Source organism: Nyctibius grandis, unplaced genomic scaffold (genome assembly GCF_013368605.1).
Source record: "Nyctibius grandis isolate bNycGra1 unplaced genomic scaffold, bNycGra1.pri scaffold_87_arrow_ctg1, whole genome shotgun sequence".
Taxonomy (NCBI): domain Eukaryota; kingdom Metazoa; phylum Chordata; class Aves; order Nyctibiiformes; family Nyctibiidae; genus Nyctibius; species Nyctibius grandis.
Window position 1 is genome coordinate 63282 of NW_027167610.1, and position 13778 is coordinate 77059.

The 13778-nt window shown below is 69.6% G+C and overlaps 3 protein-coding genes across 3 annotated transcripts; 2 read left to right on the forward strand and 1 right to left on the reverse strand.

Moving 5' to 3' along the window:
* Nucleotides 1-5: 5 nt before the first annotated feature.
* On the forward strand, nt 6-6354 carry LOC137677507 (serine protease 53-like; the record flags this gene model as incomplete). The annotated part of the gene is made up of 9 exons (XM_068424808.1): nt 6-93; nt 620-788; nt 1512-1789; nt 2364-2530; nt 3271-3490; nt 3588-3738; nt 4421-4656; nt 4754-4893; nt 5461-6354. Coding segments are annotated over 9 exons (2256 nt in total), but the record flags the coding sequence as incomplete, so codon positions are not given.
* A 196-nt stretch (nt 6355-6550) lies between these two features.
* LOC137677514 (zinc finger protein 646-like) lies at nt 6551-9606 on the reverse strand. The gene is made up of 2 exons (XM_068424816.1): nt 9558-9606; nt 6551-9277 (listed from the first exon to the last, which is right to left on the reverse strand). The coding sequence occupies exon 2, from the start codon at nt 9129-9131 to the stop codon at nt 6567-6569; it is 2565 nt and encodes an 854-aa protein (XP_068280917.1). The 5' UTR covers nt 9132-9277; nt 9558-9606; the 3' UTR covers nt 6551-6566.
* Nucleotides 9607-10257: 651 nt separating this feature from the next.
* LOC137677512 (uncharacterized) lies at nt 10258-13704 on the forward strand. Its single transcript, XM_068424814.1, has one exon. It carries the CDS (start codon nt 10265-10267, stop codon nt 13553-13555), a length of 3291 nt encoding a protein of 1096 aa, XP_068280915.1. The 5' UTR covers nt 10258-10264; the 3' UTR covers nt 13556-13704.
* The last annotated feature ends 74 nt before the right edge of the window (nt 13705-13778 follow it).

The following is a 13778-nucleotide window of genomic DNA, read 5'->3' on the forward strand; positions in this document are numbered from 1 at the left end:
TCCTTTGGGGTGAGGTGGGGGGGTCCCAGGCCCTGACACCCCCCCACTTTTCCCCTGCAGATGCTGAAATTCCAGCTGGGGAGACTCTGGCAGGTAGGATATATGCAAATGAGCTTCTGCATATTCATGACAACGCCTCCACCCCCATTGGCTGTTCCCCTTCCTCACCTACAAGAAGCCCCCACCCCATTTTGGGGGGGGGACACAAAAATTTGGGGCACCCTCACACGCCACCCCCCCCTCCACCAGCACCCAGGGAATGCAGCATCGGGGTGGCATTTTGGGGGGCGACGGGGGGTCCCGGGGGGGAGTCCCAGGTGTCCAGGGGGGGTTGCAGGGGTCCCAGGGGGTCCCAGGGGTCCAGGGGGGGTCGCAGGGGTCCCAGGGGGTCCCAGGGGTCCAGGGGGCACCCAGGGGTCCCAGGGGGTCCCAGAGGTCCGGGGGGGCCCAGGGGTCTGGGGAGGGTCCCAGGGGTCCAGGGGGGGCCCAGGGGTCTGGGGGGGCACCCAGGCATCTGGGGGGCAACCCAGGGGTCTGGGGGGGGTGCCAGGGGTCTGGGGGGTCCCAGGTGTCCAGGGGGGCACCCAGGGGGTCCGTGCTGACGGGTCCCCCGGCGCAGAGCCCGAATGCGGGCGGCAGCGGGAGCTGGGCCGCGTGGTGGGGGGCGCGGCCGCTCGCCCCGGTGAGTGGCCCTGGCAAGTGAGCCTGCAGCTGCGGGGGGAGCACTTCTGCGGGGGCACCCTCGTCACCCCGCAGTGGGTCCTCTCGGCCGCCCACTGCTTCCAGGGGTGAGTCCCGGGGCGGGGAGGGGGGGGGGGCTGGAGTGGGACCTTCCCTGGAGACCCCTTGGACCTCGTTGGGCCACCTAGACCCTCATTGGGCCACCCAGATCCACTTTGGGCCACCCAGATCCCCGTTGGGCCACCTAGATCCCCATTGGGTCACACAGATCCACTTTGGGCCACCCAGATCCCCATTGGGCCACCCAGGTCCCCGTTGGGCCACCCAGGTCCCCTTTGGGCCCCCCAGATGCCCTTTGGGCCCCCTTGAAACCCATTGGGCCACCTAGATCCCCATTGGGCCACTCAGATCCCCTTTGGGCCCCCTTGAAACCCATTGGGCCACCTAGATCCCCATTGGGCCACACAGATCCCCTTGGGGTACCTAGAACCCAATTGGGGCAGCCAGAAGCTGGTGGGACCACCCAGAACCTGGTTGGGCCATCCAGAACCTGGTTGGGGCTCCCAGAACCTGTTTGTGGCACCTAGACCACAGTTGGGACCACTTAGAACCTGGTGGGACCACCTAGAACCTGTTTGTGGCACCTAGACCATGGTTGGGGCCACCTAGAACCTGGTGGGACCACCTAGAACCTGTTTGTGGCACCTAGACCATGGTTGGGGCCAACTAGAACCTGGTGGGACTACCTAGAACCTGGTTGTGGCACCCAGAACCTGGTGGGACCCCCCTGACCACGGGTGGGACCCCCCTGACGCTGGTGGCCCCCCCAGGCCCAACGGGAGCCGGGCGGAGCCCAGGGCCTGGCGGGCGGTGGTTGGGCGGCTGCGGCTGCAGGAGACCGAGGGCCAGGAGAGGACGGTGGTGGAGGTGGTGGTCCACGAGCGCTACCGGCGCGTGGAAGGTGGCCACGACCTGGCGCTGGCCCGGCTGGAGTCCCCCGTCACCCTCGGCCCCCACGTGGGCACCATCTGCCTGCCCCAGGCCCAGCATCTCTTCGCCTTCGGCGCCCCATGCTGGATCACCGGGTGGGGCCACGTGGCTGAGAACGGTGAGGCCCAGACATGCATGTCCCCCCCCGGGGCTGGGGAGGTGGGTCCCCATGGGTGGGTCCTCACCATCTGGGTCCCCATGGTGGTGGGTCTCCATGGGGTTGCCCCTCATGGTGGTGGGTCTCCATGATGGTGGGTCTCCATGGGGTGGGTGGTCATCACCTGGGTCCTCATGGAGGTAGGTCCTCATTGAGGTGGGTCTTCTTGGGTGGGTCCTCATCATCTGGGTCTCCATGGGGATGGGTCTCCATTGAGGTGGGCCTCCATGGGGTGGTTCCTCACCATCTGGATCTCCATTCGATGGGTGGTCATCTGGGTCTCCATGGTGGTGGGTCTCCATGGGGTTGCCCCTCATGGTGGTGGGTCTCCATGGGGTGGGTCCCCATGGTGGTGGGTCTTCATGGGATGGGTCCTCACCATCTGGTTCTCCATGGTGGTGGGTCTCCATGGGGTTGCTCCTCATGGTGGTGGGTCTCCATGGGGTGTCCCGCCATGATGGTGGCTCTCCATGGGGTGGGTCTCCATGGGGTGTCCCCCCATGGTGGTGGCTCTCCACGGTGTCCCCCCCCCCAGTGTCGCTGCCGGCCGGGTCCCCCCTGCAGAAGGTGGCCCTGGACCTGCTCAGCCCCGACACCTGCAACTGCCTCTACTCCACCCTGCGGCACCGCGAGCTGGCGCGGCCGGCGCGGGCCTCCATGGTGTGCGCGGGGGGCGCCCAGGGGGGCCGGGGGGCCTGCCAGGTGAGGGGGGGGCTACAGGGGGGCTATAGGGGCTATGGGGGGGTATAGGGGGTTATAGGGGGGCTACGGGGGGGTATGAGGGGCTATGGGGGGCTATAGGGGCTATGGGGGGGTATAGGGGGCTATAGGGGGGTTATGGGGGGGTGTGGGGGGCTATCGGGCTATAGGGGGCCATATGAAGACTATAGGGACTATATTAGGGGTCTATAGGGGGTTATATGGGGCCATAGGGGGCCATATGGGGCCATCGGGGGCTATAGGGGTCTATAGGGCCTATATGGGGCCATATGGGCCACAGGGGGCCATAGGGGGCTATATGGGGCTATAGAAGGCTATAGGGGGCTATAGGTGGCCGTAGAGGGCTGCAGGAGGCCATAGGGGGCTATATGGGGCTATATGTGGCCATTGGGGGCCGTAGGGGGCCATAGGGGGCTGTATGGAGACTATAGGGGCCATATGGGGCCACAGGTGGCTGTAGGGGGGCATAGGGGGCTATATGGGGCCATAGGGGGCTGTAGGGGGCTATAGGGGGCCATATGGGACCACAGGGGGCCATAGGGGGCTATATGGGGCTATAGAAGGCTATATGGGGCCATAGGGGGCCATAGGGGGCTGTAGGGGGCTATAGAAGGCTATAGGGGGCCATAGGGGGCCATAGGGGGCTATAGGGTGCCATATGGGGCCACAGGGGGCTGTAGGCGCCCCCAGCCCCGCGCTGACCCCCCCTCACCCCCCCCCAGGCGGACTCGGGGGGCCCGGTGGCCTGCGGGACGGCGGGGGGCCGCTGGGTGCAGGCCGGGGTGCTGAGCTTCGCCGTGGGCTGCGCCCGCCCCGGGGGGCCCGCGCTGGCCACGGGGCTGGTGGCCCACGCGCGGTGGCTGCGCCGGCGCCTGCCCCCCGCCGCCTTCGCGCCCCCCGGGCCCCCCCCGGCGCCGGGGCTGGAGGAGGGCAAGTGCCTGGGTGAGTGCGGGGGGGCACCCCATAGCCCTGGGGACCCACATATAGGGGTGGGGGGCACCCCATAGCCCCCCCACTGACCCCCCTTTCCCCCCCCCAGGCTGCGGGATGCAGGGGGGGCCCCGCCTGAAGCCCCCCCCCGGCCCCTCGTGGCCCTGGGCCGTGACCCTGAGCCTGGGGGGGCGGCCCCGCTGCTGGGGGGCTCTGGTGGCCGAGGGCTGGGTGCTGACGGCGGCGCACTGCTTCATCGGGTGAGCGGGGACCCCCCCATAGCGACCCCCCCCCCACAGCCGGGGGGCTGGGACCCCAAAACCCCCCCAAACCTGCCCCATAGTGACCCCCGACAGCCAGGGGGCTGGGACCCCAAAATCTGCCCCTGGGACCCCAAAACACCCCCCAGGACTCCAAACCTCCCCCCCCAGGACCCACAGCGACCCCCAGGACCTGGGTGGGCTCTGCCCCATAGCGACCCCCCAGATCCAGGGGGCTGGGACCCCCCTGGGACCCCAACCCCCCCCCCATGCATCCAGGACCCCAAAACCCCTCCCCATGCCCCACAGTGACACCCCGGGACCCAAGGGGGTGGGGGGGGGAGGTCCCCCATGCAGGGTGGGGGTCCCTCTCCCTAGGGGGGTGTCCCAGGGGCATGGGGTGGGGGATCCCTCTGTCTGGGGGGGGTCCCAGGGGTGTGGGGTGAGGGTCCCTCTCCCCAGGGAAGGGGTCTGGGAGGGTCTGGGGTGGGGGTCCAGGGTCCCAGGGATGTGGGGTGGGGGTCCCTCTCCCTGGGGTTGGGGGTCCAGGGGTCCGGGGGTCCCAGGGGCATGGGGTGGGGGTCCCTCTTCCTGCGGGGGGGGGGTCCCTCTCTCTAGGGAGGGGGTCTGGGGGGGTCTGGGGTGGGGGTCCGGGGTCTGGGGTCCCACGGTGTGTGCACAGGGCGCAGGAGGCCTCGGCGTGGGAGGCGGCGGTGGCGGGGGGCGCGGGGCGGCGCCGGGGGTCCCGCCTGCACCTGCACGGGGCCTACGTGGAGCCGGGGGGGGGCCGGGACGTGGCGCTGCTGCGGCTGGAGCAGCCCCTGGAGCTGGGGGCGGCGCTGCGGCCCCTCTGCCTGCCCTACGGCGACCACCGGCCCCCCCCCGGCACGCGCTGCTGGGCCCTGCTGGCCCCTAACGGTGAGTGACACCCCCCCATGGTGACCCCCACCCCTGGTGTCCCCACCCCTGGTGACCCCACCCCTGGTGACCCCATCCATGGTGACCCCCCCCCCAGGCTCGTCCACCCCCGAGGAGCTGCTCAGCGTGGAGGTGACAATCTCGGAGTCCTGTGGGACCCGGGGGGACACCGCGGGGGTCCCGCCCCCCCCCGACACCTTCTGCATCACCATCCCCGAGGGCACCCGCGCCTGCCAGGTCAGCGGGGACCCCCCCATGTCCCCGTGGGGTCCCCTGGGGGTCCCTGGGTCACTTTTGGGGGTCCCTTGGGGTCCCCATGTCCCTCCTGGGGTCCATTGTGGGGTTCCTGAGTCCCTTCTGGTGTCCCAATGTCCTTCCTGGTGTCCATCATGGGGTCTCTGGGTCACTTTTGGGGTCCCCATGTCCTTCCTGGGGTCTCTGAGTCCCTTTTGGGGTCCCCATGTCCCTCCTGGGGTCCCTGGGTCCCTTTTGGGGTCCCTTGGGGTCCCCATGTCCCTCCTGGTGTCCATCATGGGGTCTCTGGGTCACTTTTGGGGTCCCTTGGGGTCCCCATGTCCTTCCTGGGGTCCCTGAGTCCCTTTTGGGGTCCCCATGTCCCTCCTGGGGTCCCTTTTGGGGTCTCTGGGTCCCTTTTGGGGTCCCAGGGTCCCTTTTGGGGTGGGTGGGGTCCCTTTTGGGGGGTCTTGGGGCGCTCTGGGTGGTCCCAGGGTCCCTTTTGGGGTGGGTGGCTCTGGGATGTCCCCATGGCGGGGGGTCCCGCTGACGCTGACACCCACCCCGCAGCCCCCCGGGGGGTCGCCCCTGGCCTGTGAGGAGCGGGGGGTCTGGTTCCTGCTGGGGACGGCCAGCGCGGGGGGCTGCGCCCGGGGGGGGCCCCCCCTCTTCACCGCCGCCCCCCACTACGAGCGCTGGGTCACCGGCGTCACCCGCGAGGCCTATTTCGCCGACCCCCCCCCGGACCCCCGCGACGAGGAGGAGGAGGATGAGGACGAAGAGCCCACGGGGGACCCCGGCTTCAGGGACCACCCCGACAGCGGGGCCCAACCTGAGCCCGCCGGGACCCCCCGCCCCACCGAGGAACCCGGCGCCCGCGAGGACCCCGGACCCCCTGAGGACCCCGATGTCCTGGGGGACCCCAATGTCCGTGAGGACCCTGAACCCCCTGAGGACCCCAGACCCCCTGAGGACCCTGATGTCCGTGACGACCCCGGACCCCCTGAAGACCCCGAAGCCCCCGAACCCCCTGAGGACCCTGATGTCCTGGGGGACCCCGATGTCCGTGAGGACCCTGAACCCCCTGAGGACCCTGATGTCCGTGAGGACCCTGATGTCCGTGAGGACCCCGATGTCCGTGAGGACCCCGAACCCCCTGAAGACCCCGAAGCCCCCAGACCCCCTGAGGACCCCGAAGCCCCTGAGGACCCCAGACCCCCTGAGGACCCCGATGTCCGTGAGGACCCTGGACCCCCTGAAGACCCCGATGTCCGTGAGGACCCTGATGTCCCGGGGGACCCCAACCCCCCCGAAGACCCCGACATCCAGGAGGACCCCAACATCTGGAGGCAAGCTCAGATCCCCGAGGACCTCTGACATCTGGGGGCGCCCCAAATCCTTGAGGGGGTGGGGGGGGGCCAGGAAAGCTCTGGCAAGGCCTGAATAAAGCGGTGGTGGTCTGCAGTGCCCCCCCCACGTCTCTTCCTGGGGGTCCCCACCCTGTTCGTGGCACGCTTGGGGGTCCCTAAACCCATTTTGGGGGTCCCCAGCCCCACTCTGGGGTCACACCCTGCAGAAAACCAAAACCTACCCAAAACCGCTCCAAAACAACCCAAATTTAATCACCGGGAGGGAAACGGGGTCCGGACCCACCCCCCCACCCTGGGACAACCCCATCACCCGTCAGCCTCGGCCCCCCCGGGGGAGCGGTGTCGGGGGGTGGCGGGTCGGTGCCGGGGGGGCCGGGACCCCTGTGCGGGGTGACACCGCGCCGGGGGGGATTTGGGGGACGTGGGGGGTCCGCGGGGGGGCGCTGGGGAGGACCCCAACACCGTCACCGCCGCGTCTGGGAGCCCCAGCGGCTTCTCCTCCGCCTGCAACGCGGTTGGTGGCACCGGGGAGTCCTCCAACACCGTCTCCATGGTGTGTTGGTGTCCTGGAGGTCCTTCGATCACCTGTAACGTGGTTGGTCGTGCCAAAGAGTCCTCCAACATTGTCTCCATGGTGTGTTGGTGTCCTGGAGGTCCCTCCACAACTTGTAACGCGGTTGTTGGTGCCACAGAGTCTTCCAACACCGTCCCCATCCCATACGGTTGTCCCATAGACGCCTTCTCCGCTTGTAACGCTGTTGGCGGCACCGAGGAGTCCTCCAACACCGTCTCCATGGGGTGTTGGTGTCCTGGAGGTCCCTCGATTGCCTGTAGCGTGGTTGGTGGTGCCAAAGAGTCCTCCAACACCGTCTCCGTGGGGTTTTGGTGTCTTGGAGGTCCCTCCGTCGCCTGTAACACGGTTGGTGGCACCGGGGAGTCCTCCAACACCGTCTCCGTGGGGTGTCGGTGTCCTGGAGGTCCCATGACTACCTGTAACGTGGTTGGTGGTGCCACAGAGTCCTCCAACACCATCTCCATGCGGTGTCGGTGTCCTGGAGGTCCTTCCACCGCCTGTAACATGGTTGTTGGTGCCACAGAGTCCTCCAACACCTTCTCCGTGGTGTGTTGGTGTCCTGGAGGTCCCTCGATCGCCTGTAGAGCGGTTGTTGGTGCCAAAGAGTCCTCCAACACCGTCTCCGTGGGGTTTTGGTGTCTTGGAGGTCCCTCGATTGCCTGTAGCGTGGTTGTTGGTGCCACAGAGTCCTCCAACGCCTCCTCCGTGGGGTGTTGGTGTCCTGGAGGTCCCTCCACCACCTGTAACACGGTTGGTGGCACCGAGGAGTCCTCCAACACCTCCTCCGCGGGGCCTGGCTGCGCCGGCGGCCCCTCGCCCGCCTGCAGCGCCGGGGGGTGCAGGCGCTGGTGGCCCAGCAGCTGCCGGCGCAGGCGGAAGGCCTTGGGGCAGAGCCCGCAGCGGTGCCGCCGGCGCTCGGCGTGGGTGCGCCGGTGGTTCTTGAGGGCCATGAGGTTGTCGAAGGCCTTGTGGCAGGCGGCGCAGCGGAACAGCCCGGTGGTGTGGCTCTGCCGGTGGTTCACCAGGCTGCCGGCGTGCTTGTAGCTGCGCCCGCACACCTCGCAGCGGAACGGCCGCGCCTGGCGCCGCTCCTCCTCCTCCTCCTCCTCGCTGTCGCACGCCGGTTCCCCGCCCGGCGCCGCCGCCGCCGCCGCCGGGGGTCCGGCCTTGCAGCGGGGGTGGTTGCGGAGGTGGTTGCGGTAGGCGGCCAGGTTGGGGTAGCGGCGGGCGCAGACGGCGCAGGGGAAGACGCCGGTCTGGTGGGTCTGGCGGTGGTTGACCAGGCTCCCGCCGTGCCGGTACGTCTTCCCGCAGACGCTACAGGCGTACGGCCGCCGCTCGCCGGCCCCCGCCGCCACGTCGGCCATGGCGGCCGCCTCCTCGGCGCGGTGGCCCCGGCTGTGCTCCCCCAGGCTGGCCAGGTCGCCGAAGGGCTGCCCGCAGTAGCCGCAGATGTGCCACGGCAGCTCCTCGCCCGCCGCGTCGCCCCGGCACCCCTCCAGCGGCACCGGCGGCGGCGGCACCGCCGCGTGCTCCTGGTGCTGGTGCCGCACCAGGTCGTCCTCGCCGGGGAAGATGCCGCCGCACAGGCTGCAGAGGAAGGGCCGCTCCTCATCATCGTCACCACCATCGTCACCATCACCCTCCTCGCCTGTCCCAACGCCCCGCGGCCGCCGGTGCCGGCGGAAATGCGCCCGCAGCGCCGCGAGGCCGCCGAACTCCTTGGGGCACAGCGAGCACTGGTAGATGCCGGGGGGGGGCGGCGGCGGCGGCGGCGGGGGCGTCGCGGCGCGGCCGTTGCGGTGGTGCCGGTGCCGCCGCCGCCGGTGCCCCCGCAGGTGTCCCTTGAGGGCGCCCAGGTTGGAGAAGCGCTTGGCGCACAGCCCGCACCCGAAGTCGCCCGTCTGGTGCGTCTGCTTGTGGTTGATGAGGCTGCCCGAGTGCCGGTAGCTCTTGCCGCACGCCTCGCACCGGTACGCCCGCTCGGGGACGGCGGCGGCGGTGGCATCGGCGAGGCGGCGCCGCGGCGGCGCCCCCCCCCGCCGCCCCCCGCGGTGCCCCCGCGCGTGCGTGCGCAGCGCCATGAGGTTGGGGAAGTGCTTGGGGCAGAGGGGGCAGGCGAAGACGCCGGTGCGGTGCGTGTGCCGGTGGTTGGCCAAGCTGCCGCGGTGCCGGTACCGCCGCCCGCACTCCCCGCAGCCGTACAGACGCCCCGACGCCCCCCCCGTGTCCCCCCCCGACGACGACGCCACCGTCACGCCCAGACGCTCGGGGGACGGCACTGGCGACGCCGCCATGGCCAGGGGGTCGTTGTTGGGGGGTCGGGGAGGGGGGTCCCAGGAGTCCGGGGGGGGGGTCCCAGGCCTCAGGCCCCCCCCGTCACCCACCTAAGGGGGTCTCTCGGCGTCCCACAATGCACCGGGGCTCCAAATTGGGGAGGGGGCTGGAAGATAAAGGGTTAAATTAGGGGGGACACGACCCTAAAACCCACCAGTTCCCCCCCACCAAAAATGTAGAGACCCCCCCCAAACACCCCAGTCTGGGGGGGTCCCACCCCCCCCATGGTCCCTCCCCCTATGAGGGACCCCCAGGGGGTCCAAGACCCCCCCAAACCCCCCCCAAATACCCCAATCTGGGGGGTCCCGCCCCCCCCACGCCCCTCCCCCTATGGAGTGACCCCACCCCCCCACAAAGGGGCTCCAAGACCCCCCCCCCTCCAGCACCTCCTTTTGTTGCGGGGAGACCGGAAGCCCCCGCTGGCCCCGCCCCTTCCGCTCCCCAAGCCCCGCCCCCACGAGGCCACGCCCCCCGCCCCTCCCCCCGCGGTCCTAGCGCCCGCCGCGCCGCGCCCGGACCGGAGCCCCCCACCCCCCCCCCCCAGGTAAGGACGGGGGCGACCCCCCCCCCCACAATTCCCCCCCCATTCTCCCCCACCCCCCGCACCCCTTCCCATGATGCATTGCAGCCCCCCCCCCCCCCCGCATCGCACGGCCCTTCCCGTGGTGCCTCGCGGCTCCCCCCCCTCCCCCCAATCGCACGGACCCCCCCCCAAAATGCCCCCCCACCCCCCCCAAATCCCCGGGGGGGGGCTCATTGCACCCCTCTCGCCGCACCGCACCCCCCCCCATTGCACCCCCCCCTTCCCGTGATGCATTGCAACACCCCCCCCCAGGGCATTGCACCACCCTTCCCATGGTGCATTGCGGCCCCCCCCCATATTCCATAGGGGCCCCCCCCAAATTGCCTTCCCCCCCCCGTGATGCATTGCAACACCCCCCCCATTGCACCCCCCCCTTCCCATGGTGCATTGCGCCCCCCTCCTACCCCCCCCCGGGTGCAAAATGGGGTAAAACGGTGCAAAATAGGGGTAAAATGGGGTGGGGGGACCCGCCCCCCCCCCCCAACATGGTGGTGTGTCCGCAGGGGGCCAATGGAGGAGCAGCAGGAGGGTCCGGGTGGGGACACCCATGGTGGCACCCGTGGGGACATCGATGGTGGCACCCGTGGGGACGTCGATGGTGATGCCCATGGTGACGCCCATGGCCACGGCACCCTTGGGGACCTCCAAGATGGTGCCCTTGATGACACCCCCGGGGACATCAGCGACGACACCCATGGGGACCTCCGAGGTGACACCCATGGGGACCTCCACGATGACGCCCCTGAGACCCCCCGAGGTGACACCCACAGAGACCTCCGAGATGACGCCCAAGAAGACCTCCAAGACGTCACCCAAGGGGACCTCGGTGACGACGCCCCTGCCCCACCCGCCTACGTGAAGTCAGGGACCCGCTACAAGTGTCCCACCTGCGCCACCACCTTCCCCACCCCACCACGGGCCCTGCGCCACGCCCAGACGCACGCGTCCACCGCGGCTGGAGGTGGCACCGCCACCACTACCAGGTCTAGAGGTGCCCCTGCCACCAGGTCCAGAGGTGGCACCACCACGATGGATGTGTCCACCACCACCTCCGGAGGTGCCACCACCAGGTCCAGAAGTGCCACCACAACCAGGTCGAGAGGTGCTACCGCCACAATGGCTGCACCTTCCACCTCCATAGGTGCCACCACCACCAGGTCCAGAGATGCCGCCACCACCACCAGGTCCAGAGGTGTCACCACCACCGCATCCGGAGGTGCCATCGCCATGACAGATGTCTCTGAAACATCTGGAGATGCTACTCCCATGATGGACGGCTCCAAAGACTCTGGGGGTGCCACCACCTCGATGGATATGTCCACCACTGCTGTGGGCACCACTGCCAGGCCCAGAGGTGCCACCACCACAAGGTCCAGAGGCGTGACCACCACCAGGTCCAGAGGTGCTGCCACCACGACGGAGGCATCCAAAGCATCGGGAGATGCCACCACCGTGGTGGACACGTCCAAAACAGCTGGAGGTGCCACCACCACCACCCGGTCCAGAGGTGCCACCACTACCAGGTCCAGAGGTGCCACCACCATGAAGTCTGCACCCAAAGCACCTGGAGATCCCACTGCTACGACAGCCATGTCCAAAGCATCCGGAGGTGCCACCACCACAATGAACGCATCCGAAGCACCCGGAGATGCCACCACCAGCACATCTGGCAGCGCTGGTGCTGACGTAGATGCACTCAAAGCGCCTGGAGATGCCACCACCACCACCACATCCACATCCGAAGCACCCGGAGATGCCACCACCACCCCCCCGTGCCCCCGCCCCTCTCCCCCCTTCCCCTGCGCCGCCTGCCCCAAGTCCTACGGCACCCTCTCCAAGCTCACCATCCACCAGCGCGCCCACACCGGCGAGCGCCCCTTCTCCTGCCCCGACTGCCCCAAGTCCTTCGCCGACCCCTCCGTCTACCGCAAGCACCGCCGGAGCCACACCGGGCTGCGCCCCCACTGCTGCGGCGCCTGCCCCAAGGCCTACGCCGAGCGCAAGGACCTCCGCAACCACCAGCGCAGCCACACGGGCGAGCGCCCCTTCCTCTGCGCCGAGTGCGGCAAGAGCTTCGGCCGCTCCTCCTCCCTCGCCTGCCACCAGCGCATCCACGCCCCCCGCAAGCCCTACGCCTGCGGCACCTGCGGCAAGGCCTTCACCCAGCTCTCCTCCTTCCAGAGCCACCAGCGCGTCCACACGGGCGAGCGCCCCTTCCTCTGCCCGCAGTGCGGCAGGATGTTCTCCGACCCCTCCAGCTACCGCCGCCACCAGCGCGCCCACCAGGGCGTGAAGCCCTACGGCTGCGGCGAGTGCGGCAAGGCCTTCCGGCAGCCGGCCGACCTGGCGGTCCACCGGCGGACCCACACGGGCGAGCGGCCCTGGCGCTGCGGCGACTGCAGCAAGGCCTTCGTGGCCTCCTGGGACCTCAAGAGGCACCGGCTGACCCACACCGGCGAGAGGCCCTGGCGCTGCGGGGAGTGCGGGAAGGGCTTCTGGGAGAGGGCGGCGCTGGGCAAGCACAAGAGGACGCACTCCGGCGAGAGGCCCTACGCCTGCGGGCGCTGCGGGAAGGGCTTCGGCGGGGCCTCGGGGCTGCGCAAGCACGAGAGGACGCACGGGAAGAGGGAGGCGGGAGGGGAGGGCAACATGGCCGCCGGCGGTGGGGCGGGCTTGGCCGCTGGGCTCAGCCTCCACGTGGCTGCCGGAGCTGGGCTCAACGTGGTCGTCGGTGCTGGGCTCAATATGGTGGCCGGAGTTGGCCTCGATGTTGCTGGAGGTGGTCAGGGCGTGGCCACCAGGCTTGGCCATGACATGGCTGCTGGAGCTGGCCACAATATGGCCGCCGGAGCTGGCCATGGCATGTCCGCTGGCGCTGGGCATGGCGTGGGTGGTCAACCTGGTAATGGTATGGCCACCAACGTTGGCCATGCAATGGCCACTGGCGCTGGGCATGACATGGGTGATCAACCTGGTCATGGTATGGCCACCAACGTTGGCCATGCAATGGCCACTGGCGCTGGGCATGACATGGGTGGTCAACCTGGTCACGGTATGGCCACCAATGTTGGCCGTGCAATGGCCACTGGCGCCGGGCATGACGTGGGTGGTCAACCTGGCCACGGTATGGTCACCAGCGTTGGCCAAGCAATGGCCACTGGAGCTGGGCATGATGTGGGTGGTCAACCTGGCCACAGTATGGCCACCAACGTTGGCCACAGCGTGGCTGTTGGCCTTGGTCGTAACGTGGGCGCCCAACTTGGCCACAATATGGCCGCCAGTGTTGGCCATGGCATGACTACCGGCATTGGGCATGACGTGGGTGTCCAGCCTGGCCACAATACGGCCACTGGACTTGGCCACGACATGACCAACAGAGCTGGCCACACCGCGGCTCCCCAAGCCGGCCGTGACGAGGCCGCCCCCAGTGTAGGCCCCAACATGGCCGCCCCCAGTGTAGGCCCCAGCATGGCCGCCCCCATGGGAGTCCCCAACATGGCTGCCCCCAGTGTAGGCCCCAACATGGCCACCCCCAGTGTAGGCCCCAGCATGGCCGCCCCCATGGGAGGCCCCAACATGGCCACCCCCAGTGTAGGCCCCAGCATGGCCGCCCCCATGGGAGCCCCGGGGGCGTGTCTGGCAGACGGGGGCGTGGCCTCGCCTGGCCCCGCCTCCCCGGAGCCCCGCCCCTTTGCCTGCCCCCTCTGCCCCAAGCGCTTCGGGGCCAGGGCGGGGCTACGCAAGCACCAGCGCCGCCACGGCCACGCCCCCTCGGGCCACGCCCCCGCTGGCACGGCTTAGCCACGCCCCCACATAAACCACGCCCCCACCCCGTCACCGTACCGGAGGGGGCGGGGCTTCTCCAGGCTCCTCCCACGTGGGGAAAGGGGGGGGGCTCCTCGGTGGGGGCGGGGCCTCGCGCAGCCCCGCCCCCTTTTTTACCCCCTAATTAGAGTTAATGGGAAATAAACAGCTGAGTCGGCGCCTCCGGCTGTGTCTCTCTGTGACCCCGCCCCCCTCACCC